Here is a 24,640-nt window from a genome sequence, read left to right as displayed (position 1 = left end):
AAAGCCATTACAAAACAAAACCAGGAGCAAATCCCTCCAGCAAACAACCAGTCAGCGAAAAAAATGAACCCAAGAAGTCTCCTCCATCGGTCCCTGCTGCCGCAGACCTCCCTGGCGCCTCTTCCTGCAAACACGCTCAGAGAGCCAAGGTGGGTCTTTGCACCAGGCTCAGCTTAGTGATACGCCAAGGACACCTAAACACCGTCTGTGTTAATGGGAATCTAATTGGGCATCCAGATCCATGACACAGCTTGGAAAGCTGTGGCGCTGTGGGTGATAACTCATTTGGCTTGAGGTGCTGCTGGCTGGCACCCAGCGGCAGCGGGCAGCTCTGGAAGGGCTCGTGGCTGAGCGCATCGTTTCCCCGATGGTGTAAACGCAGTTTCCCACCACCCTGAGAAGCACCAAGTGCCCCAATTCCACCCAAAACCAACAGGTTCATGGGGATGGGGAAGAACCCCCAGTCCATGCAGGGACTGGACCTGACAGTCCCGCTTTTCTGCGCCCTTTTCCCTCTCAGCCCATCCTCTTTCAAGCAAGCCCCATCCCACTTCCTATCATTTAACCATCTCCTAGCTTTATTTCTGGTTACTGACACCTTTTGGCTGGCAGAGCGCAGAGGGTCCTTTCTCCAGGGAGGAGAGAATGTAAAATTTGCTACCTAAATGGGAAACAAGACTGCCATTCCCGTCTACAAAAGATACCAGGAAATCACTTTACATTTCTTCCCCCTCCAAACCTGCCTGCCTTCTGCTGGCTCCTGAATGTTAATGTTATTTATGACAAGTGATTGATGAGGGGGATGCAGAATTCACACCCAGCGCAGGGCATTTTCAAATCACCTATTCATTTTTAAGGACCGGAATCAGTTTTGTATCCTGACATGATTTATCATTTGGAGGTTGAGCAGCGGCTACGCAGGGCCGGCTTCCAAGCCCTGACAGAGCATCACCAAGCTGAAGGCAGCGGTGAGTAGTTAACCCTTTGAGGGGTAAGCAGAAGATCCCAGGACACCAATATTCAAAGTAAATTGCTTAAGTTGGAGCCTTCTATCCCACCAGCCCGTCAGGCCATCCTATAGCCTTCAGCTTCAGATGCACAGACCATGCTGGTCCAAGCTAATAGCCACAGTAATGCTGCTGTATTTCTTAAAAGCAGAACTAATTTTTTATCTTCTACATAGCCTGGCTATGTGAAAGAGAAATATTTACGTAAGATGCTGTCATCGCAATGCACCTAAAAGAGATCAATGGGACGTTTCCCCTCCAGTGGACCTTCCAGCCTACACGAGCTGCTGTATCTGCGGCAGAGAGCAACCTCACCACAGGCTCAGGAGAGATCCAGCTCCGAGTCAAATTCTGGTTTCCTTCCCTCGGAAATGCGCATTTCCTCAGGTCGCGTATGGTAAAAGGGAAAGATCAGGCACGTGGGATGGGCCAGACAGCTGGGAGAAGGCAGAGCTTCTCAGGTTGGGAGAAGCTACGTAAAAAGGGAGAAAGCGGGAATGACACGTCCCCAGCAAAGACAGTCTGTATCATACATTTGATGCCAACCTGCCAGTGGCTGGCACGACCCACAGAATGACTTCATTCATTGCATCAGCATGGAAAAGCAAACGAACACAAAACAAGGGGGTGAAGCAGCCAAGTCCAGAGGTGACACTGTGGCAGCTTTGTCACGGCCCTTTTCTCTTGCTTCAGGAGACCCTACAGCAGGATGCAGCCTCTCTCATGAGCAGGGGGAGCTACTCAGAGTACAGACGGCACAAAGCTGCTGTATGAGGCTACGAGACCTGGGTCTAGCTGTCCTCAGTACCTTTAATATCAGCCCAGCATCTCAGGGGGAAAGGTTTTAAAGCTCAAGGGCATCGCAGATTCAAGCTTAGGAAGTTACCTAAGGGGACAGGGAAGGAGAAATGTCCATAGAGAGTCTACTTGCGGAGTCATATTGGGGTGTTTTCAGATCACTGCTGACTGTTGGGACCCAGCAGGGACCCCTGTACTTGTAGCATCTGGACACTTCAGAGAGACAGTGCAGCCAGTTGTGACTGACACCACAACATCCCTCAACTGTCACTACGCCGAGAGGTTTCCTCCCCTGCCCGAGCAGCTCCTCGCCGTGCCATTCCGGTGATACCTTCCTCAGGTGGGAAGGCCGCAGATGGGTAGATTAGCCCCACGGCAGGAGCTTCGCCAGCAGAGCCCTGCAGATGTAGGCAGCTCCAAGCGCCAGTCTTGCCTTCATGCTCCTGGCTCACGCTCAGTGTGCTGGGACCCCCGGGGATCCTGTGCAGTCACGGAGCCCCACTTCACAAAGCGTAAAAGCTTCTGCTGACTCTTAGAAAGGGCTAAACACACGGGCTGAGCTGCTCTAGGAAGGGTCAGGACTCTCTTCAGCCACACTCTGCCGTATCATTCTCTGGTTTCTAGTAAGGGTTGAGTTCACACAACAGTTTTTCCCCACGGTGGGGATGGCTGTTGTCACTGCCTTGCATCCCGTTTTCACAGACATACTGGAGATGCTAAATATGCCCGAAGCTCCTAAACCTGCAGCCATATATGGTTGGTATTAGCCCAGTGGATCTAAAATATTGAAAGACTGGGATAGCTGTGCGTATGTTCTCACATACCCATCACCATGGCATAAGCTGTGTTTCTTAGGAAACCGGACTCGCAGCAGTGCCTGGTATCTCCGTTTAGGAGAAGAGAGGAACTCTGGATGCAAGACTGGATTTTGTAAGCCACTCGCTGCCACTACCACCTGCATGGTTATGCCGTGCTCCTGCGCCCAGGGAGGAGAGCAGAGCTTCCAACCGGAGTGGAAAGGGGTAATGTAAACAGATGAGATGGAAAGAGAAGGAATGAGGATGCGCACTGTGGTTTTCTTGGTGTATCCTTGGGCAGCGCAAAGCGGATGGGACAGCCACCTATAACATGACTCTTATGCTCTACCTCCAGGCACAGCAGTGGCCGGGGAGGTGAGTACACCCAGCCCCTGCACCTTTCCCCGTGCACTCCTGCTCTTACGTCACTCTGGCTTCACATCCACACTCCCACAAGGGATGGAGGAGCCTGCGGTATCTGCTGGTAGTCAGGGATGACATCCACATGGCTTGGGTTGCGGTTCTCCTCCTGGAGACTGGGCCCACAGAAACAATGAAAGGAAATTTTTGCCTTGAGGCTGTCCCTGCTGGGCCTCCTGATGGTGCCCTCATCGTGCAAGCGAGGACCCAGCCAGGTGCCCATCTGGTGGCTCATGAGCAGGCACTGCTCGGAGGCACACGCTCAGCGGTGGCCAGTCAGAAGGGCTGCTTCAAAATGCTTTTTGGAGTGGAAGTGGTACTACAACTACAGTGCCATTCCTCCATCCCCAGAGGGGTTTGTTTGGTGGAAATTTTCTATATGGGAAACTAAAAATAACATGCCCATCCCAAGAACTTTCTTTTTTCGGTTTAAGGGGGCTGGTTTTGTTTCTGCTCCGTTTTGCATTGAGGGAGACAAGAAAAGCCAAATTGTCCTGGCTGTACCTCTCCTTTGTCCCCATTGCCCAGTGGGCCAAAGAAGCCTTTCAAAACTGACAGCAGTCAGGTTTGTTTCTTGATAGAAAAGAGGAAAAAATTACTTCACAGGGAAAATAATAATGGAAGTTTCCTGTGAAAAATAAATAATCAACAGTTGCTCTCCAGTGTGTGGCCTGGAAGCTCTTCAGACCAAAGAGCATCTCTGTTGAGTGTTTCTGCAGCTCCCAGAACAAGCCTCAGGGTCCTGAGCCAGGAGCAGAAACCGTCACAGTCGTGGTGGCATCAGTCTAAGGCGCTACATAATGAAGAAGAACCATCGGACACGAGGCACCCTGCCCGCCCCTCCCCAGCACCACAGGCCAGGCCCGGGCACCCAAGTTTCACACCATCAGACCATTGCCATGGAAACCATCTCCAGGTACCTATCGCAGTCCTCCTGGGAAGGGCGCTGCTCCCCCTCCAGCCACTGGCTCAACCAGGGTGGTGCAACTTGCCCCAGGCACACCGGTGCCCACACGCTTCCCAGGCAGGAGATAGCAAAACCAGCAGGCAGAGGTGTCTGTCCACGCGTTGCCAGTGGAGACCAAAGAACATCATCATCCTTCTCCCTGAGCTCGTGAGCATGATAGGGTTGCTGAGCTCACCAGAGGCACTTGAGGACCTTCCTCCTAACCAGGGATGGCTGTCAAGCCTTTCTAGCTCCAGCTATAAGCAGGTCAGAGCACCTCTTCCCAAGGCAAGGGAAACAAATCCACCTCTTCTCATGACAAAGCCACCTTCACACCATGTCTAGCCAGCATGACACAACCTGCCAGCAGCGCTGGGCCAGCTACCTCCCACACCCTCAGCTGCGGTGATCCCGGGACCCAGCAGCAATGACACCACTCACCATTTGGATGACAGACACCGGCCCGATGCTGTTCACGTAGATATCCACATCGATAAACGTGGGCTTGACTGTAAAAAAAAAAAAAAAAAAAAACAGATAGAGATGAGCTGAGGCCAGGATCATTTGTGAAGGGATGAGGACTAGGGGAACATCTGGGATCAGCGTGGCTTCATCTCACCCAAAATCCCAACTACAGCAGCCACAAAAGCATGGAAAAGACAAGACACAGCCTGGCCAGGTCACCACCAGTGGCCACAGAGAACTTCAGGGGACACTTACTGCCAATGTCAGGCCTCAGCTTGTTGTCATAGTTCTTCAGCAGTGAGTTGAGGATCTGGGTAGCATCAGTCTCCTGTGCCTTGGGGGTGAGGACCCAGGTTTTATTGATGCTGAGGTAATCGTAATCGTATTCCTCTGTGCTCTCGCACCTGGAGCGGAGAGACAAAAGGAGAGAGACGTGGCTGTGGCAGCTCTCTGGTGCTCTGTGGGAGTAGGGGCACAGCTGGGTTTCAGAGATACTAAAGGAGGAGGATGCGGCACTGCTATAAGTTGGAACGTAAGGAGCTCAGGGATCTCCTCTCAGCCACGCTGTTGAGAAGACACAACTCGCCTGGCACCTTTGCTCACTTCAGGGTCCCCAGACACACAGACCACTGCCAGTGGTCAGGACTAGCAGGCGTGTGGCGCACCACATCCTCCCAAGCTCCCTTTGGAGACACGCTGCTCATCCCCAAGCATGGGAACCCGTCCCTGCCTGCCCCACGCTCCTGCCCATCCCTCCTCTGCTGCCAGCAGCTCCTGCTCCTGGAGCTGCCCGTTAACCCCAAATGCTGCTCAGCTGTTCTCCCTGCTGCTTGCACCTGAAGCGGGCTTCCTCTGAGGAAGAAGACAGTGACCAAACAGCATGTTTGAGGAGCAAGGCGTTTCCAATAAGGGCATTTCAGAGAAAAGAGGTCCTAAAACTACCAAGCAGGCAGCATGCACGTCTGGCTTGCCAGGAACCCAGCCATCTGCCCTGCACAGATCCTCAGAAATTAAAGCCTTATGCAAACTCCTCTGCACTCAGGCCAAGACCTGCCACAACCCGTTCCCTGTACTCACCAAGCCTTCCTCCCCAGCCTTTGGCCTGAGCTCCCATTTAAAGATACTCCATCTTCCTCATCATCCAGTTCCAAGACACGCAAGGAAAGCTTGCATCCTCCTTTGGACACAGAAGCAACAGCTTCTCCCGCTGCCTTTCAAATCCACCCTCTCCAAACCTTTTGCACCCCTCCCTTTTCCTAAAGAAGTTTTCCTAAACCCTGTAATTAAATTAGGTCCACATGGTCACCCGGGAAATTCTAACCACCTGCCGCTACGCTGGGCAGCTCATTCACAAGATTGTCCCCGGAATGACACAGCCATATGCGGGTGAGGGTGCCGAGCAATCCCACACCCGGCGCGCCCCCCTCGACGTCTGCCATGTCAGCGTGTCACCTGCTCCAGCGCCAGAAAGGGTCTCGCAGCGGGAGCTGCCACTGTGTTGACACTTCCCAGCTGGAGCCTCGCAGCTCCGAGGTGCAATCAGGCACCGCCGAAACACATCTCCCTCCCGCGCCTGGGGAGCCAGAGCCTGGCAAAGGGACCTGAAGCGGGGAGGGGGGGGAAGAAAAAAAAGCATGCAATCGACATGTTGCAGTCAGTTTATCAGATGCTCCTCTTTGAAAACCCCAGATAAAACTTGCTTTCACAATCGCTTTAAAACTCTCTGCATCTCCCCAGCTTTCAAGCAGCGGGATGTGTCCCCCGACAAGGGCTGGGCTGCGTGCAGCTGGCTGCCTGCCGCCGCACATTAGGTATTGGTACATCAGCTCCTTGTTTCCCCGTCTGATTGCGCTGCACTTTCTAACGATGCTTAAGGAGTCTTAAACAACACTGTCAGGATGCGCTTCCCCATCCCGGCAGTGGCAGCGAGGGCTCGCCTGGCCGTCGCGCCTTCGAGATGCAGCCGAGCAGCCAGCTCTGTGACATCCAGTGGCTGCGGGAGAAACAGGGGAATGCCGCTGTGCCCACCCAAAAGCTGGCCAGAGACGAAATCCGGCGCTGGAAACACAGAGGGACACATGTCTCTGCCCACAGCGCAGCTCCGGGCAGGGGAAATCAATCCTAACAGCTTTCCCGTGCTGCCAGTGTTTTGGGCGACGCAGGCTGCCTCCAGCAGAGCGGGAACAGCTACACCGAAACCTCATCTCGGTGTTCCCTTCACCCTGCGTGAAGTCAGTCCAAGACAGGTCACCTGCTGGCACTGAACTCTGCGTGTCCCACTGCCCTGCCGAAATCCAATTCCTGCAAAGCCGTAAGGACCGAAACATCCCTCCAGGGTGGAACAAAACCAGGCTGGTTACTCTGACCTCTGCCTTCTGGCTTCCCCGCCTTTGGTGTGGCTGATGAACACCCCAAGGCTCGGGGGTAGCATTTCCAGGGAGTCACATCCCTATTACAGATGCAGTCACGCTACCAAAAATATGCTTTTTGCTAATGCAGCTAATCCTGGGCTACTAAACCACACTAAGCCATCTTAGCATAAGCAAGCCAGCTTTTGCTGGAGAAAATATGCTTTTGCTGGGTGTCTGTGCACACACAGACACACACCAGCTCTTGCTGGTCAGGAGTGTGTCCCTGCGCAAGCCTCTGCCTCCTCCCCACTCTCCCTTCCCAGTGGCCCTACTTCAAATAAAGAAGGGAAGAGTCCAAAAGCTATTGCAGAGGAGAGGAATTAAGGTGCCGTGTGCGTGTTCCCCCACAGCTGCTAATGGAAATGTCACGCTGCAAACCCGCAGCGATCCCCAATGCGCTGCGAACACTTGCTGGCCCGGCGGCTCCGTCTCCTCGTGCAAAGTGACTGGCTTGGTGACAGGGGACAGCCAGTTCTCATATGTCTCCGTGCAGCCAGGAGGAAAGGCAGAGCCACGTTTCCTCACCTCCGCTTGTCAAAAATGTCACAACATCCACCTCACAGCACTCCTGCGCTCAGCCACGGGGCTGGGACACAGCCGCAAGTGTGGGCAGGGGGGATGATGGCAGGGCAGAGCTGGGGAGGGACACCGCAAGGAAACCTCTGGTCTCGCAGACACGGTCGGGGCCCTGGCAGCTCCTGCTGGTGCCCAGAGCAGGAGACCTGCACGGCAGGGAGGTGTCCTTTCCGATGAGCTCACGTATATGGATGGGGTTGGACAACCCTCCTTGGGCAACCCTTGGCATTCCAGCAGGGCAGCGCTCTGCCTTGCCTTCCTAATTCCGCTTTACTCAAGCAGACACCTGTTTTGCTGAGGTTTCCAAGCACGCTGATAGTCAAAGTAAAAGCCACCTGAAGAGCTAGTGGCTGGCTCCCTCCCCCAGTGCCCCAAGCTGTCTGACAAGGCTTCCCTCGGCAGGAGGGGAAGAGCAACATGGGCCATGAGCCCTCAAGATACTTCTGCTCCTTGCCCGGTACGACAGCCGATGCTGCTTGACCAGGATGCACACCCACTACTAATTGCAGCCTGGTGCGTTAATGAAGTCTGAGACCAGTAAAATTTTGTGCTGAGACCTGCACCCCCTGGGCAGGTGACACACACCCTCTCAGCCATCCCCGGCGCTGAGGCAGGAGCATCCCAGAGCAGATGCAGATACCGGGGCAGGTCCAGCCCCTTGGCAAACGCAGCTCAAAGCCTCCCCTGCTCCCAAGGAACAGACAGCAACAAAACGCAAGGACAACATTTCCCTGGGTGGAAAAGCACTGTGGTCAATCCTAATTACCACATGCTAATGTGTCCTTCTAGCCACCCATCCCAATGCCTTCAATGGTTGTAGACACAGGGACGGTCAGGCAAATGACTCTAAATTAGAAGTAGGCAGAAGATTTAAGGACAGGGGGCTCACTAAACTGTACCCTTAGCCGTGACACATGTCTCTGTACCTCTCTTTTCACACCACTCTCCATGAAGCCCCAATGGTCAATTCTGCACAGTTTCAACCATCTGCCAAGCCCAGCTTTCCGGTGGTGTGATGCTGTGCAGGGATCCTGCCTTTGGGACTCAGAGTCGGGTGCCTTGGTCCCAACCACAGCAGCGTCCTGGGAAACGCTGGTGACCCAGGCTCTGCGGTGGGGGTGCTGAGTCACCCGGCACAAAGCATCCAGCCCGCTCCAGCACCAGGAGACAGGGGACAGGCAGGTCTTGCAGCTTCTGCCGGGAGAAGAGCTCACACACACACGCGGCACCTGACCCGGGCTCCTTACCCCAGCACCCACCACCAAGTGTAGGGCAGGTGAGATTCACCCCCCGCTGCAAGGTGCAGCCAGGAAAAATGCAGTGAATGCAGAGCATGACCCTGATGTAACTTGCTTGTTTTCTCCTTCTTCTCCCACAGGCTTCCTCTCCGGCTCCATCACCCCCCCCCCAGCAACACGCACAGACACTGCTCCTGGCAAAGCGGGGCTCAGGGAAGAGGACAAAATAAGGGGCTGGGCAGGAGGGAAACCGGGCCAGCTACGGGGTAAATCCTGCTGCTCAAGGGCATGTGAATACACGACTTAACTGCTCCTCCGTGTGATCTTGCAGCTTACGACTCACCCTCTCAAAATGCAGTGCTCGTGGCAGCGCGCTGCAGGGACGGTAGGGCACAGGAACTGGGACCACCACGGACACCCCCCCCTTAGCCCTCAAATGCTGGCGAGAGACTGGGTGTCAGAGCATGAGCCGTGGGGCATCTCTCGCTGCCTCGACCCCGGGAAGGCCAGCCAGCCCCGGAGGACCACGGCAGGGACGGACTTTCTGCCCGTACCCGCGGTCGGGAAGCCTTGGCAGAGCAGACCATTAGTAGCAGGATTCATGCTCCCTGTCCCTGACTGCATTTGTAATGGGATTTGATCGGCTTTAAGGCAGCTTATTCTGCCAATTAGCTTCAGCCAGTAAAATCCCTCTTCCCCCAAGCCCTGGGGGCAACAATCTGCTGACAACATGTTCTTTCCCCGATCTAGCCATTAAACTCACCGGCAGGGCTAGGAATTGTGAAAAAAAAAAAAAAAAAAAAGGGGAAAAAGAAACTTGAAAACCCCTTGTACGCGGGGCCTTTCATCGCTGTTTACAGAAAAGCGCTATGAACCACCGGCCCTGGGAGAGAACCGTGATCTGCCAGCCCCATGCTCCGCTCGCCTCCTCGCCCGGTGGCATCGGGCTGGCATCGGGCTCCCAACCGGCACCCAGAGCTGGGACCTGGGGCTAACCTGTAGAGCAAAGGCAGTAGCCTGCACTGCCCTCCTCCTGCAAGCCTTTCGGGGGGTGCCAGGGGATGGAGCGTAGGGAAGGGGACACAAGCTCCTTTCCACCTGGCCCGACTCCCCATGGAAATGCCCCGGTGATGGATGGTGGCCCCAGGAGGTGCCGAGATCCCTCTGGTCCTGCTCTGGACACCCCCAGAAAGGGCTCAGTCCCCTGCAGGATTCAGCCAGCGAGGTGATGATGGGGTAGAAAACGGGGTGTCCTCTTGATTCCCGGCATGCGAAGGTGGGGGGGGGACGGACCTGGGGTGCAAAGGACATGCTGGCACTAGGTGCTGCCGCGACCAGACCTGATCCTGCCTCGGGGCCGGCTGGAAGAAACCGCTGGGGGCACAGAGGTGCCCAAACCCGGAGGGAGGTGGGGGTGGCCGTGGGGGGAGATGCTGCGACTCCAGCCCTCTCCCCTCCCATTGCCCTGACGGGTAAACTGAGGCGGGGAGGGGGCATCCCGGTCGGCGCGGGGCGGGGGGGGGGGGGGGGCTCACCTGGCGCGCAGGACCGGCCCGAGGGCCAGGCAGAGCAGCAGCACCGTCCCGGGCATCTCGGCGAGGCGAGGACCGGCCCCGGGGCGGCGGCGGCGGCAGCGGTGGTTCGCCCGCCCCGGCGGGGCTCAGCGCGGGGCCGGGGCGGGGGCGACGGCGGGGCCCCCCCGCCGCCCGCTGCGCCGCGCACCAGCCCCGCCGCCGCCCGCCCGGCTCCGCGCACCGCGCCCCGCTCCGCGCCGGCGGGGAGGAAGGGGAAAGTTGGGCATCTCTTCTCCGACTGGGCGGCGGGGAGGGGCTCGGCGCAGGGTCCTACCTCCCCGCGCAGGGGCTGGCTCCCCCCGCAACCCCCCCCACACACACACACACCCCGGGGGCTGAGCGCCGGCGGCGGGAGCGCGGGGGGGGGCGCGCACGGCAGAGCCCAACCCGCGCATCTGCCTGCTGCCGGGGAGCCAGCACCCTCGGCTGCCGTAAGGATCTCTCGCTCCCCCTCTGCGTAACGAGGCGCTTGATTTCTCTTAATAGTAGCTTTTTTTTTTTTTTTTTTAATGCACAACAGTTGGCGTTTTTTTCTAAAAATATAAATTGGGTGATTAGTGATTATTATTAAAATATGCAAGGCGTCAGTCGCCGCTGGGCTGAGCTGCAGGTGGGAGAGGGTCCTTTCCCACCTGTTGGGGCTTCTGTCCTGCAAAAAATAAAAGCCGGGGGGGTGCGTGGGTAAGGACTGCGGGACAGCCGGGGGTCACGGGTGGGCTCCGGGTTTTCAGCCTGGCGCTCTCTGCTCTCATGGTTTGCCAAGCTGCGCTTGGGCAATTCTTTTCGCTGCAGGCATCCGACTTGTAAACAGGAATAACAGATTCCATCCTGGCAAGTTTTGGGGTGAGAGTTGCTTGGAACCAACTTTGTTACAGCTACATGAGGTACCAATAATTGTCCTTCCTCATCTCCTTACCGCTATGAGTTGCAGGAGTCTGTCCCCAGAGGGGCCTGCTCCGGCATCTCCCAGAGGGTCTACTAACACTGATGACAAATGGGGATTTGGTGACACTCCTCCAGATTGGAATGGGACCATCCCTGGTGCTGGAGTGGGATCATTCCAGGTACCGGAGTGGGACTGTGGGCAACTGACTCTCTCGCTCCGGGCCCTGTCACAGCCTTCCCCACACGAGCATGGACAAATCACTTCTCTCCCTCTGCAGCGTGCTGGTAACCGCTGTCTCAATCGCTCAGCTCGGCAGGATGGGGAGATACCTGCTTCCGAGGCACGTTCAGTGCCTAATAGCCGGGACCAGCCTCGGTGGGGACCAGGAGTGCTGCGGAAGTACAGCAGTAAATAACAGCAGCACACCTGGGTGATTTTTCAAGGCTCTTCCTACGCAGGTTCTCCCTTGCTGATTCTTGCAATGATCACCTTAAGCCCTCAAGCGTGAGATCCGAGCAGCCTCAAAGGCAGGGGAGCCAGCTGCAGGCGTCGCAGCTCTGAGATGGCATTTCCCTGTAACGAAGCAGCTGCAGATAATGTTTCCTTCACCGCATGCAAAGAAGCCAGCTTTACAGGAAGCACATGTCAAAAGAGTAAATAATGAATATCAAAGCAGCAGTGAAGGTGAAAAGAGCCCTTAAAGCTTCAAAGCAAGCCACTGGATTGCCCCAGAAGTTCTTCAGGGATCCAGATGAAGCCGAAGTTGGGGAAGGTGCAAGAGCAGCCGCAGGGAGGATGTAGCAGTCGAGGATCCTGGTCATGGACAGATCACAGAAAATCCGGGGGTTCATATATGTGCTCTCAGCTCCCCCTCAAGACGCAGGATGTGAAGTGGTATGTGGGGAAATTCACGGGACTGATTTCTTTTGACCACCCCTTCTGCTACCTGAGAGAGAACTGAGAGGACTGGGGAGGACTGGTGCTTGGAGGGCTGGAGATGGTCTGAGCAGCGTTAGGGAATCACAACATCCATTTATGATGCTGTTTTGGGGACGCCTTCCAGGCAGTTGTATGCACCGGGAGCATCTCAACAGTTGTCCTCCCTGGGCTTTTCCTTCGGCTACGGTGGTTTCTTGTTGCAACTGGTCTTGAGTCTTTTACTTGGACCAAGGATAAGAACGAAGAGTGTTGATGGTGCAGGAGAGCAAGGGGAGAGTGCTGCTTTTGAAGCAAACACCTTATTTATCACCAGCACAGGCTCAGCCTGGGAGAAACCCCTTTTAAAGTCACGGTGAATAATTTTGACCAGGAAAAACAAACCTCAGTCCAAATGCTGAGTGAGAAGGACAAAATGCTTGCCCTGCACCAGTGTTTGGGGAGGAAACAGCCCCTATTTTCCACTTTGAAGAGACATTTGTTTTGAGGTCTACTGTCACGGGATTCTCCAAACTTAAATAGGAGATGAAATGTTTTATTCAAGATGCTTTTTGTCCCTTCTGGTGTTTCAGTTTAACCTGCAAACTGATAAAACCTATTATTTACAGTGTCCTCATGAGCACAGAGCCCGGCGGGGTGGGGGGCGGGGGGGAGGAATGCTGCCACAGTAAATGAGGGTTTGATTGTGCAGTCCTCGCTGCAGGACTTAGCTCTGGGAGACAAGGAGACCATTCCAGCCCTGGCCCAGGATCCCACATCTTGCAAGGCTGGCGGTGCTTTCACAGCCACCCTGTAGCCAGAGAGTCCTCGATGAGCCTTTCTGAATCCCGCTGTGCTCTCTCAAGAGCTCCTTTGCGGAGTCAGTCGGGAAATCTGTGCTGCCTGCTCCCCGCGTTGGTGGGTGGTGTTTCTGACTGCCGGCTGGAGCAGCAGGTGGAGGAAGGAGGCGATGCTCTGCCCTCCTCTTCCTTCTACAAGGCGCTGCTCACTCCGGGCAATGCCAAAGACAAGGAGTGTCTCTCCAAGGAAACTGCTCTTCTGGGCTATGTCAGGAGCGCTGTACTGAGGGAAAATAGACACAAGTGGGGAACAGTGTTAACCCGAGGTGTTTAGGAGCTCATTTCTGAGAAAACTCAGGTTCTTGGCATTTGCAAAATCCTCCTCAGATATCTTTCAATGGTGGACGAGCAAGGCAACACACAGCGGGCCGAGAGGATCCCGGGCAGAGATGGATGCCACAGGGCACTGCAGGAGCAGGTCAGGCTTGAGCGCTGCTGGCAGAGCTGGGGACGCCAGGACAAGGAGCTGCCGGGGTATTCGCAGGCAGCCACTGCCAGGGCCGTGCAGCAGGCAGCTCTAAAGGGCTGCACGGAGGTGAATTTGCCTTCCCCTCCTCCCGTCACGGCTCCACGTCATCTGTCTGAGGACGGAGCACAGTCAGAGCCACTGTCCTTGATGCTCACTCTCCTCCTGGTAACGAGCCGGGGTTCGTGCTGTTACCCAGCCAGTGCATCCTCCAGGAGCAACACGGGCTCCCACGCCGAGGTTTTCCATGGATCTCCTCCCCATGCCCAGGGCTGTGAGTGGTCGGGCTGCGCGTCTCCAACAGCAGCATCCGTGAGGCTGAGTGTGCCGACACGCCTGGGACGAGAGCCGTGAAGGACAGCCGAGGAGAAGCTGGTTACAGGGTCCCTTTGGAAAACCTGGAGGATTAAAAACCCCGTCTAAGCCTCAACCTTTTCTCCGAGTTGGGGCACGTCCTGCACGGTAGAAACATTTGTTTACTCTGCCAGGGCATTTGTTCAACATCGCCGAGGTTTTGTCTTTTTCAGGCTCACCCGGCAGACTGGGCACAGCAGCAGATGCTGCATCTGGGCTCACACGACATCAATAACCGCTCCAGCTGGGCTCTGCCTTCCCACCATTACGGACAGTGATGATATATGAAGCAGACAGGACAAAGTTCGCTTTTTAGGTGCCAGCGTGAACTTGCAGCGCTGACAGATTAAAAAAAAAAAAATGTGTTTGGAGCCTGCACAAATGTGACGTGAATATTTCCCAAGGAGAAGGAAGGGTGTGGGAGGACAGCCCAGGCCACAGCAAGCGCTGGTGCAGGCTGTCCCAGAGGGTGACAAGAGTGTTGATGGGAGAACTTTACTTTTATCCTCTGCTGCTACGTCCGACCAGGCCTGAAGGAGTCCCCACATCCCTTCCACTGTGGACAGTCCCTCTTCAAAATTAGTTGCTTAGAGGGAAGGGCTCACCAAACTGATAGGTGATCTGATCCCAGGTGTCAGAACGGTTCTGGCTATCATCCTGGGGATGGGAAAGATGCCATTTCCTGGGCTTTTATGGTTCTGCTCTTCTGGCGCTCTCCCCAGCTCAGGGCTTAACACGTTACATTCCTCCCTGGGGATCAATATGTGAAAAGAGAACACGTACACGGGAAAGGGTGGGGAGGGGAAAAGAATTGGCAGCATTTGACAAAAAAAACCCCAAAAAACCAGGGAAAATCTCACCAAATTGAGCACCAGGTGTTTCAATACTTTTTCAAATGGAATTTGCAGCTATGCCATCCATGCATCTGACGTCGTATGTCCAGCACAGGACCGTGAGCTGATAGTTTGGCGTGTTACCTCCAGAATGACTCCCAGGCAGTACATCCATATTTTAAATGCTGTACAACTGCTGACACAAACTCTGGGGACGTGCAGCTGCCGGAACAGGATAGCTGCTTCTCTTCGCTGTAGAAATGCGGCTGCCTCTGGATGGAGACGCACCAGCTCCTTGTCAACCCGTGCCACAATAGTTCAGGGTAGGGGAAAAAGGAGCCAGGAAGGTCACGGAGGCAACAAAAACTGTCATTGGGATGGAAACTGTACCTCACACAGTGATTCTTTGCAGGGTTGCTCAATAGCTGGGAAAAACCTGGGCTTGGGGCTCTCCAGCAGACACGCTGGGGTTCAGAGCAGAGCCTACACATGCAGAAGATGGTGCTCATGACCAAAACCCCATGGATGGGCCTGGCTGGCAGTAACCCACCCTGCCCCTTTCCGTACGGAGGGCAGCTCTAAAGGCGCCGCTGAGGGCACATCATCACCCACTGCCCTCCCTGGCAGGATTTAAGAGAGAGGGAGGCACAGTTGCCATTTATTGTTAATACCCTTAGGCATTCCTGTCCAGAGATGCGGGGATTTCAATGACTTCTCTCTAGGCTGTCTCGGGAGTGTTTATCCTCCAGTAAATAACATTAACTGCTCATCTGTGGCCGAGCTTAGCTGTTGCAACTACAGCCGCTTCCAGCAGTTGGTCCGGGGTCCTGCACTCCGCTCTCCCCCTTGCCCCGGCTCCGCGGTTTCCCTGGGAGTTTGACATTCTGTCAGCCCGAGGATAACGCAGGGCGGTTGGCAAGTGGAGAAGCCAGGGAGAGAAGCTTTCCTCCCAGAGCTGAGGCAGAACGCAGTCCCTCCTGTGGCAGGCACCAGGCGGTCTGGGGTCACACGAGCCGTTGTTGCTCTGCTGCCCTTTATGGGAATGGCGCCGAAGCCCCGGGACAGATGCCAGCAGCGAGCCCATGTCCTCACACCTCTTTCCTTCTCGGGAGCTACTTAGGCATTTTCAGGACCTCTTTATTTTCCTCCCCTGCGAAGCTCCCGCGGCAAGAGGGAAATGTCCTTCTCGCTCAAGTGCCTGAACTCAAGGGACGCGTTTTGGAGGGGCTGGGTTTTGTGCTTGGGACTGCAGCGCTGCGGTCCGCGGTGCCACCCCAACACAGCTGCATTAGCGAGCGCTCAGCAGGGCTGAGAACGGGCTTGGCACACCTCGGTGCACTTTGCCCACCTGGTGTGTGGGCCCCCCTACCACATGCCTGCTCCTCACCTGGAGCAGCTCAGTAGCCCCTCTTCCACCCCTGTCCCAAAGCATGTTCATTCAGGGGGAAGAGAGCATCCTCTCTGCTGCTATTACCCAACCCCAGGTGGGGGTAAGCAATGGGACCACCTCTATTCCGTCTCCTCTTGGCCCAGATGGGACACAGCAGGACAGCTGGCCCCCACGGCAGCCCTGAGAGCCCCCTGTGGTCACGCCACCAGGGTTCCCCCAAGTCCACGGCAGAGCAGGGCTGCTCTCCCAGTCGACTCCATCCAGCAGCCAGCTGCTCTCTGCTGCTGGCACTGCCACGTGCACCCTTTCCACCTCCGCACCCTTGTGAGCATCCATGATGCTCCGCAGCCCATGCCTGCGAGAGTACATGGAGAAACGCCAACACTGGTCTTTCCCTCGGCTCGAGGATCTCCCGTGAAACACTGACCTAGATCAACCCTGTGCCGCACACGAGCTCGGGCTGTGCTGCTGTGGCTGCCGGGCACGGCGAGCCCTGCTCAGGTACCCTTTTTGGGATTTTATTTTCCAACCGAATAGTCCTCACACCTCATCGAGTTGAAAACCAGACCCTATCCAGCCAACGCAGCCGGTGCCACGGTGCCCAGCATCCACTGTCCCCCTCACCCTCGGTTTTCTCCCCCTGCATCCCAGCCCCTCCGCGTGCCGAAAGCAATCAGCGGCAGCTGAAGTGCAAAGAAGCCGACACCGTGAGCCGCGGCTTTCGTGCTGGGTGCCCTCCGGCTTCTGTGCTCCCAAAGTCATCGGAGCAGAAATGCCTGCACACGCAGCGCGTCTCCGAAAAAGAGATGCTGGCACTAGGATCTGGTAATTGCCAGCACGTCAGGAATGGGAGATCTTCTCCTAATACTCGCTAAGCTCCAATCTTAATCTTGTTCGTCGCCATTAAGTCTCAGAGAAATCGGGCCGATGCGTTGAAAGGAGGTAAAATAAAAAGATTCAAGAGGAGGCTGAAGTCTCTTCACAAAACTGAAGAGAATTAATCTTCAAAGGTTCCCACGAGCCGGCACACCACAGCCTGGAAAAGCGGAGCAGATAAACACTGAGAACAGCAGCGGGAGCCTTTGTTGGAGTTGTTTTTTAGTCTGGTGATTTGAGGGAGGGGACAGAAGAGTTAAGGGTGGGGTATCAGTAAGCAAGTTACAGGATCTCAGCACCCAGGGCTTGACCCCATCCCCTGGGACCCCATCCCTGGCGTCACTGCTGCCTGGTGGGCTCAGGTCCTTGCAGCAAAGCCCAGTTCCCGTTTCCCCACGGGGCCGGGGACCATCTGGAGCAGCGGCACACGAGGGGCTGGATGCTTTTCCCTGGGTGAGCCCCCCCAGGTGGGTCTGGGGTCCCTCCCCACCGCCCCACCTGCGAGCGGGATCCAGCCAGGTGGAAAGAGCTGCAAAGAAGCAACCTGTTCTGGAGGGATGGAAGGAGTCGCCTCGGGCAGACGGCTTCTGCCTACATCCAGGCAGGGGTTTGGTGCCCGTCATCCAGGGCTGTCAGGGCTAGGAGCCGGGGCAGGGCAGCACCTCGCTCCCACCACCCTCCCGCATCCCATTGCCTCGCAGCATCCCTGCAGACAGCCCCGTAGCAGCGTGGAGGGGTCTCCCCTTTCCTTGTATCCTCCGGGGGGTTCCTGCAAGTGGAAGCTGCTTCCACACTGTGTACTTGTCACTGCCCACCCAGCCGCTGCTGAATCCCTTCCTCAGCTCACGGGTACTTTTAGCCCCCCTGACAGCCCAGGGTAACACACGTTGCCATTAAATAAGGCCCTGCTATGAAAGGTGCCACCCTTTCAACTTGCAAAAAATGCTTGTTTGTGGAAGAGAGAAGGGATTATGCCTGGTATGCTCCAAACGCACCCCGATGTGGCACGCTGAGCACGCACACCTCCATCCTGTGCCCCACGGAGGGATGCGCCCAGCCCTGGAGTGCTCAGGGAAGGGGTCGCGGTGCAGAGATGTAGATAAAATGAACCAGATTGTGTCTGTGCAAGCAGGGGGGGGATCTAACGGAGGGTCCTGCAAGGTGGGGGCAGCCTGTCTGCAGGCTCTCGGCTAGAGGCGGCGGTGGGGGAGCAAAGCACCTACTCCCCAGGCAGCTCTGCCAGCTTCAGGCTTTGCAGCAAATTGTGCCTTTGTCATTGCCCATGTGTTTTGGTGGACAAGGGACTCCTGTCTTCCAGGAGGCTGTTAGAAAATGCCTTTCAACAGCAGTCAAATTCACCCGAAAAAAAAAAAAAAAAATAAGAGCAAGCCATAATTACACCCACACAGCTCTCCACACTGCGCTAAAACTTCACCCCCCTGTCAGAAATGCACCCGCACCGATAGAGTGGATACGTTGATTAAAAGTCCCCCAAAATGAATAGATCAAGAGAAATCTGCCATACCCCTGCAGCAAGGGTGAAGTGCTTTTTAATTAAGGACAAAGAGATGCAAATGTCCTGAATCATCACAAGCAAATAGCAAAATAGCACCTGTCAGAATATTAAAAAACAAGCACTCAGCGTTCCCGTGTGATCAGCTCGAAGGAGGCCTTGAGTTAAAAAAAAAAAAAATTAAAAAAAAATTCCACCGAGAGTTGGAAAATGGAATAGGCTGAGAGCAAGCAAAGAGAAGGGCTCGATAAAAGCAAGCAGGTATTACTGGCTGGTGATTTTGGTGGGGCAATGTGCCGATGCGGGCGACAGAAGGGTCTGGAGCCTCCCTGGCCCCAGCGCAGTCCGTGCTGGAGCTGCTCAGAGGCTGGCACAGACGCCACAGCCCTCGGGGACAGCACGAGCCACCGTTGACCTGCCTGCGGGCTCCTTCCCATCAGCGGCAGAACCCCGCTCCTCCCAGGTGCGAGATCCCCGCCGCGACCCTACAAAGCCCGTAATCACGAGCGCTCGGATAACCCCAGCCAGCTGAGAAAAAAAAAAAAAAAAACCAACCAAAAAAACGACTTAATGCGCACTGAAGTGCTTTGCTGGAGGATCAGCCCCGGGGTCTGCTCCTCGCAGGTCCCCTCTCCCCTGCCAGAGCTGCCTGCACCGAAGGAGAAGGGATTTAATCTTTCTTTAATGAAGGCGACAGGGTTACGATGAGACGCTGTAAGCCATTCTCCTCCTCGCTGTGCATTTATTTACGAGGCAGCCTGGGAACGTGCAGGAAGGGTCCTGTACGTGTCCAGAGCCTTTGTTGTTAGGTGGATTACAGGGGAAACTGGCAGGAAAGGGTGCCTGGGTGCCGGTCCTGTTGGGAAAGAGGTCTCAGGCTGCTTGGGGCAGACAATTATTTTCCCAGAAAAGGGTTAAACGGTGAGGTTTGGGGAACTCTTTTGCATTTTGGATGTTTTCATTGCTATTGCTGCTCGCTTTCACCTAAACCCATTTGTGTTCAGGTTAAAAACTCAGACGTGCGGGGAGGACACGATGCTGCGAGGAGCACCGCACACATGCAGCCTCTCCTCTGGCCTCCAGCTCTAGGACTGCACCCCAAAACAGTGGCCGTGAGCACTTAATGACACGGCTGAGGCCACTGCTCTCCCCACCGCTGTACCGGAGCCGGGGGCCGGGGGGACAAGGACCGGGAAAGGCAGTGAAAGGAGTGAGTGTTGGGAAGCACGGCAAGAGCCAGCGCGGCCCAGAAGCAGCGACAAAGGGGCTGTGAAAGGAAGGCAGAGCGAAAGGGAAATGCCTGGAATAATAAGTGACGGACGGATGCCTTTGAAGGGGACTCGGATATCTTGGGTCTCCCGCCTGACCTACTTAAAACTGGCGTAATCTGATGAAGGAGCATCCTCCGGCTCTAAATATAAACTTTGCTCCTCTTTATTTAAATTCCTTCCCTTTGCCACCCAGGGGTAGGACCGTGGTCAACAGCTGGGTGCAAGGAACCGTATGTATCCCGTAGGTCCCAAAGTCCTGCAGAAGGATCCCCTCACCCACCCGGGGTGGCCTGGGGACCCCAGGGAGGCTGCTGGGATCTTTTCCCATGAGAACGGGCCCATTCCCATAGGAACAGCAGCAGGGACACTAGCACAGAGCCCGGAGGGACAGTGCTGGCATCGCACGGTTTTTCTAGCAGCCTATTTATGACCAGGAGCAAAAACTGCAGCCGGCGGGGCATCGCCTACAGGGGAATCACGGGATGCACTGCTGTTCCCAGCGCAAGCTGCGGAAAACCGCACCTCAGGAGCCAAAAGCCAGGGGTCTCCCATTAACTCCTCACACCCGCGCGATTTGGAGTCGGAGATTTTCAACGGACCGCAAACCTGGTGCGCAACAGAGTCCTGAGGCATCTGGACAATTGGCAAATTTAGGCACAATTTGGCAATTAGTTTAAGCAAGAAGGAAAAAACAAACAAAACCACAATCCCAGAAAAAACAGCTGCAATCAAAGCGCTTTTTTTTTTTCCAACCTCTTTTGAAATGAAATGTTTTGCTTAAGAATGCCAAAATGTTTCATCGATCTATTTTCTAAATTAAATGCTTCAAGTTTTTCCACTTCAGCACACCATTGTTCATTTAAAACTCGACCCTCTTTAAATAAAAAGGGGTAGAAAAAGAACCCACTGTTTTGGTTTGAACAACACAGTGAGATGACAAGATGAATTTTTTTCATTTTTCCTGTTTCGCTGGAAAGCCATATTAAAAAAAAAAAAAGAAAAGATGTTTAGATTCAATCTCAACCAAATTTAATCCATTCCTCACTCTGCTCCGGAGCAATTTCCATATCTGCAGTTTGTATTCTCCGGAGAGCCGCTCTCGCTGCGGCCCCAGCCCCGCCGGCACGAAGGGGATGTTCAAGCATCGCTCGACCACTTTTGCTCAAGCATCTCAGCAGGGATCAGGTATCCGGCCCAGGTCCGGCTTTGCGAGAGAAATAGTGACTGCCGGTGGTAAAAACCCAGCAAAAATTAAGTGGGATAGCCAAGGGTAGAGCGGGGGGAGCAGAGAGCCTGCCCCTATTCTTGCGGGAAGCCTAGCAGCGGCACATCCCTGGCTGAGATGGGGACACCGCACTGTCCCCCAGCCTAAGCAGCTGCCACCACCTCAGACAACTGGGCTATAACCAGGGACACCACATCTGTGCTCTCATCCTTCCTGCAAGAACTACAAAGCCAGGACCTTCCAGGGGCTTCTGGAGCTCCGGGTCTTCCCATTGCCACGTGGGTTTAGTGAGAATTCCCAGCAGATCAGAGTAAGACTCATAATATTGTTTTATCAAAGGCTTTCGTCAAGCCCTTACAGCTCCCAGCTCCCTAAAGGATGAAAAATTTCCAGCTCATAGACTCCGGGACTGTATGAGCTATTTAGGAACCTTCGTACGCTTTATTCAACTTCCTTGCTTTGGCGGCAAAAACGTACGTGGAATTAGAAAGACAATTAAATTAAAAAACCAAGCCATTACAGAAAGCGAGCAAGCTGCACGTCTCTCAGTGCCACCATCGGAATTAGATGAGTTCGTTCCCTTTGTGGAGATAGGCCCCGTTAATTTTCTTGGCAGGATCTCCCACGTTAAAGCAACAAGGCAAATGCTTGCTTTGCCCTTTCGACAGCGTTTGTGAACCCTGGGAAGCTTGGGGAAATAATAAAATAAAATAAATAATTTAAAAGAAAAAAAAAAAAAGAGAGATAAATTCCCTCAATCTGAAATGCTGTACACGTTAATTTTTGCAAAGCTCAAATTTAGGGTCAAATCGGAACTGACAGAGTCTCCTTGAAGGAGGAGGAGGGGCAGAAGATAATATTTGGTAAGAAGAAGAGAAAGATGAGAGAGGCAAAGTGGATTTTTTAATATTTTTTTTTTTTTAAGCTCGCGGGGAGATACTAAGCTCAATAATCAGACAAGAAAGGCAACGAGCAGCTATCAAAGCAGCAGCCGTTTTAAGAGCTGCACTCATCTGAAAGCGACTTCTCGTTCTTGTGAAAACTGCCGCCTTAACAGCTGTCCCAATTAGAGCCAGCCGGAAATTTCCCAATAAACCAAGGTTGGGGTTTTTTTGTGGTTTTTTTTTGTTTTTTTTTTTTTTTTTGTCAGAAGAGAATTCGCTGAGTCTGAAATGCTCTGAGTTGGCTGAACTTCTGTTGAATGGAAAAAGCAGGGCTCTGACTGGGTCCGGCGCTCAGCTGCCGGGTTCGTGCTACTGAGCGGCAGCGCCGATGGAAAAGTCAATTTTGCTGAGCAGCTGCAGGCGCCAGGAAGCGCCTGGTTCCCCTAATTTATGTTTGGGGCTTGGTTTGAGTTGGGGGGGGGAGGGGGAATATAAAAAGGGAACTGAGTTCCTTATAAATCTGAACTTGAGCCAGTCGAATTTTGCTCGTGCCATGACCCCATCTGCCTGACCCGTTTTAGGATCTGGCGGCTGGATCTGCAAGGGGGGGGCGGGGGGGAAAAACCCCAAACCAAAACCCAACCCCAAAGTGCTGCGGAGAGGCCAATGCTGGAAGTGGCTCCTGCCCGGAGGGACGGCTCATGGCCGTGCCATCGTCTGCGCGTCCCCGGGGCCAGCAGGTCTCCCAGGGTCTCTCCTTCCCCGGGGTGGCCCTAGCAGAGACATCCTCATGCCACCTTCCTTCTCTTTTATTTAAATTTTTAAGTATAGCAAAAGCAACGACTACAGTTCTTAGGCGTTTTTTTTTTTCAGCTACTTCTTTGAAAACTGATGCGCTACCAGCGGACGTATGGCCGGGTTCGTTCCAGCTGCCTCACCGCATCACAAACTTATTAAAAGAAGGAAAAAGTCAACAAGACTTAGTCCAGGAGACCCCCTGCAAAACTTTGCATGAGCATGGAGAGATTCTTAGCTGGCTGTATTTAAATTCTATTTTTAAAAAAAAAAAAAAAAGTCACCATGCAGGGAAACCCAGACTCCCCCCAACCACCCTCCAAGGGTCCGCCAGGCTCCGAGGCAGCTGCCGGGGCCAGAGGGATCCCTGGGCCAAACCGGAGCCGTGTTTGCAGGGGACAAAAAGCCGTTAATGCTCCGTGCAACTCTCGACCAGCAGAGAAAAACCTTTCTGTGAGCGGCGATGATTAATTACTAACGATAATTAACCTACAACAACAGTGGCACTCAGAAACTAGAGCAGGGACACATGTCCCATCACATGCAGCTCTGAATGAAAACAGAGCCCCTGCCCCACAGGGATTTCTGTTTAAGAACGCCTAGACGTGATGACTGATGGAACTGGAGCTTTTCCCCACGCGAGCTCTCCCCAGGGCCAGCGTGCAGAGCCCGCTTGTAGGTAGCGGTCCCCTTCCCACGCTGCCGGCTGTCGCTCATGGAAGGGCTCTGCCGCTTCTCCAGGTGGCTCCGAGGGCGTCCCTGTGGGTCTCTGGTGCACCAAGCCTCCCTGCACCCCAGGGAGGGGTGCTTCATCAAAGCCCTGCTGTCTCCCCACCACCGGTCGCACCCGGTGCCCATCACTCGCCAGCCCCGTCACCACACGGGCACGGTACCAATGCTGCCCATCCTGCTGCCGCTTACACCGACAGAAACCTAGGGGTATGGGGCTGGAGCTTGAAATCATCGCCTTTCGCTCCATTAAAACAATACTAAGGGCTTCTTGCTAAGGGCCCTCTGAAGCGAGGAGGGGAGAGAGAGGGGAAGAAGAAAAAAAAAAAAAAAAAAAAAAAAAGCATCTGCCACATTCTCCATTTCATTTTGCAAGCTGTGAGATCCCACCCCTCTCGCTGCCTATCCCTGCTGACAGCCGTGCTTCCTACAGAGCAAATGGGCTTGAAACTCCGCGATCAAAGTCATTTGCATTGATTTCCATGGCCTGGTTTCTCTGCCTGGATTCTTCCCGTCCCTGTAGCCTCCCTGCCCCTCCGGAGCGGGAGCACCAGTGTCTTGCCTGTTTGGGGTTTTGCTGTATCCCTGTTCCCCTCCCAGAGGAAGAAAACAAAACGTTGGTGCTGGAGGCCAGTGTTTCCCTGCAGGTTTGGCAGCGCACGCACTGAGCTGCTTTTGCTTGACCCAGGCCCGAGGTGGATATTTCCCCCCACACCCTTTTCCCAGCGGCTTCCCCATCTCTGCTCCCTCGCGGGTCACGCCGGCAGCTCGTCTGTCCCCAGGCTCTCTGTTTCCTATCGGAGCAGCTCGCTCGGCAGCCCCCATTCGTGCCCCCCAACACCTCTCAGACAAAGCATTCAGCCCCCAATGGGCTTTGCTGTAAGGCCAGGTGCCCCGCTGGGTGGCAGCTGGTGTCCCCAAGCCCAGTCACTGCGGAAAGGGCTCCTTCTGCTTTCTGTCCTGCTCCGAAAAGGACCGTTACGGCATCCCTCACTGTGGGAGAAAAGAGGGTCTCCATGGCAGCTAGGAACATCCCTAGCACGACAGTAAGACTGTGCAAGAAACTTGGTGCTTCTTTTTTTTCTTTTTTCTTAGAGAAAATGCTTCTATTTTTGACAAAAGGCCTTTTTGAGGTATGAAGCCTCTTACGAAACTTCTTCCACATCAGCGCTTTACATAAACTATTTCGCTGTAGTCGTGTTATTCATTGCACACATTTTACGCCGGCGTGAACTAGTTTATCTCCAGAGAACAGAAACCGGAGCCTGGCTGTGGGGCAGAGCACCCTGCAAGCCACATCCTCTGCGGGTCATCTCAACCAAGCCATGCCTTTCACAAACAACAGGCTCCAGCCTGGTTCGACTCCTCCGCACGGGCCAGAGCCGCACCATGGAGCAAGAAAAGGGTCTCA

The 24,640-nt window shown here is 54.6% G+C and overlaps 1 protein-coding gene across 1 annotated transcript in view; it reads right to left on the bottom strand.

Annotated features, from left to right (window-relative positions):
* GABRE (gamma-aminobutyric acid type A receptor subunit epsilon) overlaps positions 1-10,249 on the bottom strand; it is a 41,250-nt gene extending 31,001 nt beyond the window's left edge. Inside the window, exons 1-3 of the mRNA XM_054214474.1 lie at positions 10,194-10,249; positions 4,689-4,837; positions 4,410-4,477 (exon numbers count right to left, since the gene is read on the bottom strand). Coding sequence (XP_054070449.1) covers positions 4,410-4,477; positions 4,689-4,837; positions 10,194-10,249 — 273 coding nt within the window. The remainder of the gene's footprint in view (positions 1-4,409; positions 4,478-4,688; positions 4,838-10,193) is intronic.
* Between the last annotated feature and the right edge of the window lie 14,391 nt (positions 10,250-24,640).

This window comes from Rissa tridactyla, chromosome 9 (genome assembly GCF_028500815.1).
Source record: "Rissa tridactyla isolate bRisTri1 chromosome 9, bRisTri1.patW.cur.20221130, whole genome shotgun sequence".
NCBI classification, from domain to species: domain Eukaryota; kingdom Metazoa; phylum Chordata; class Aves; order Charadriiformes; family Laridae; genus Rissa; species Rissa tridactyla.
Note: the sequence above shows the minus strand (reverse complement) of the source record. Positions and strands in the feature narration are given on the sequence as shown.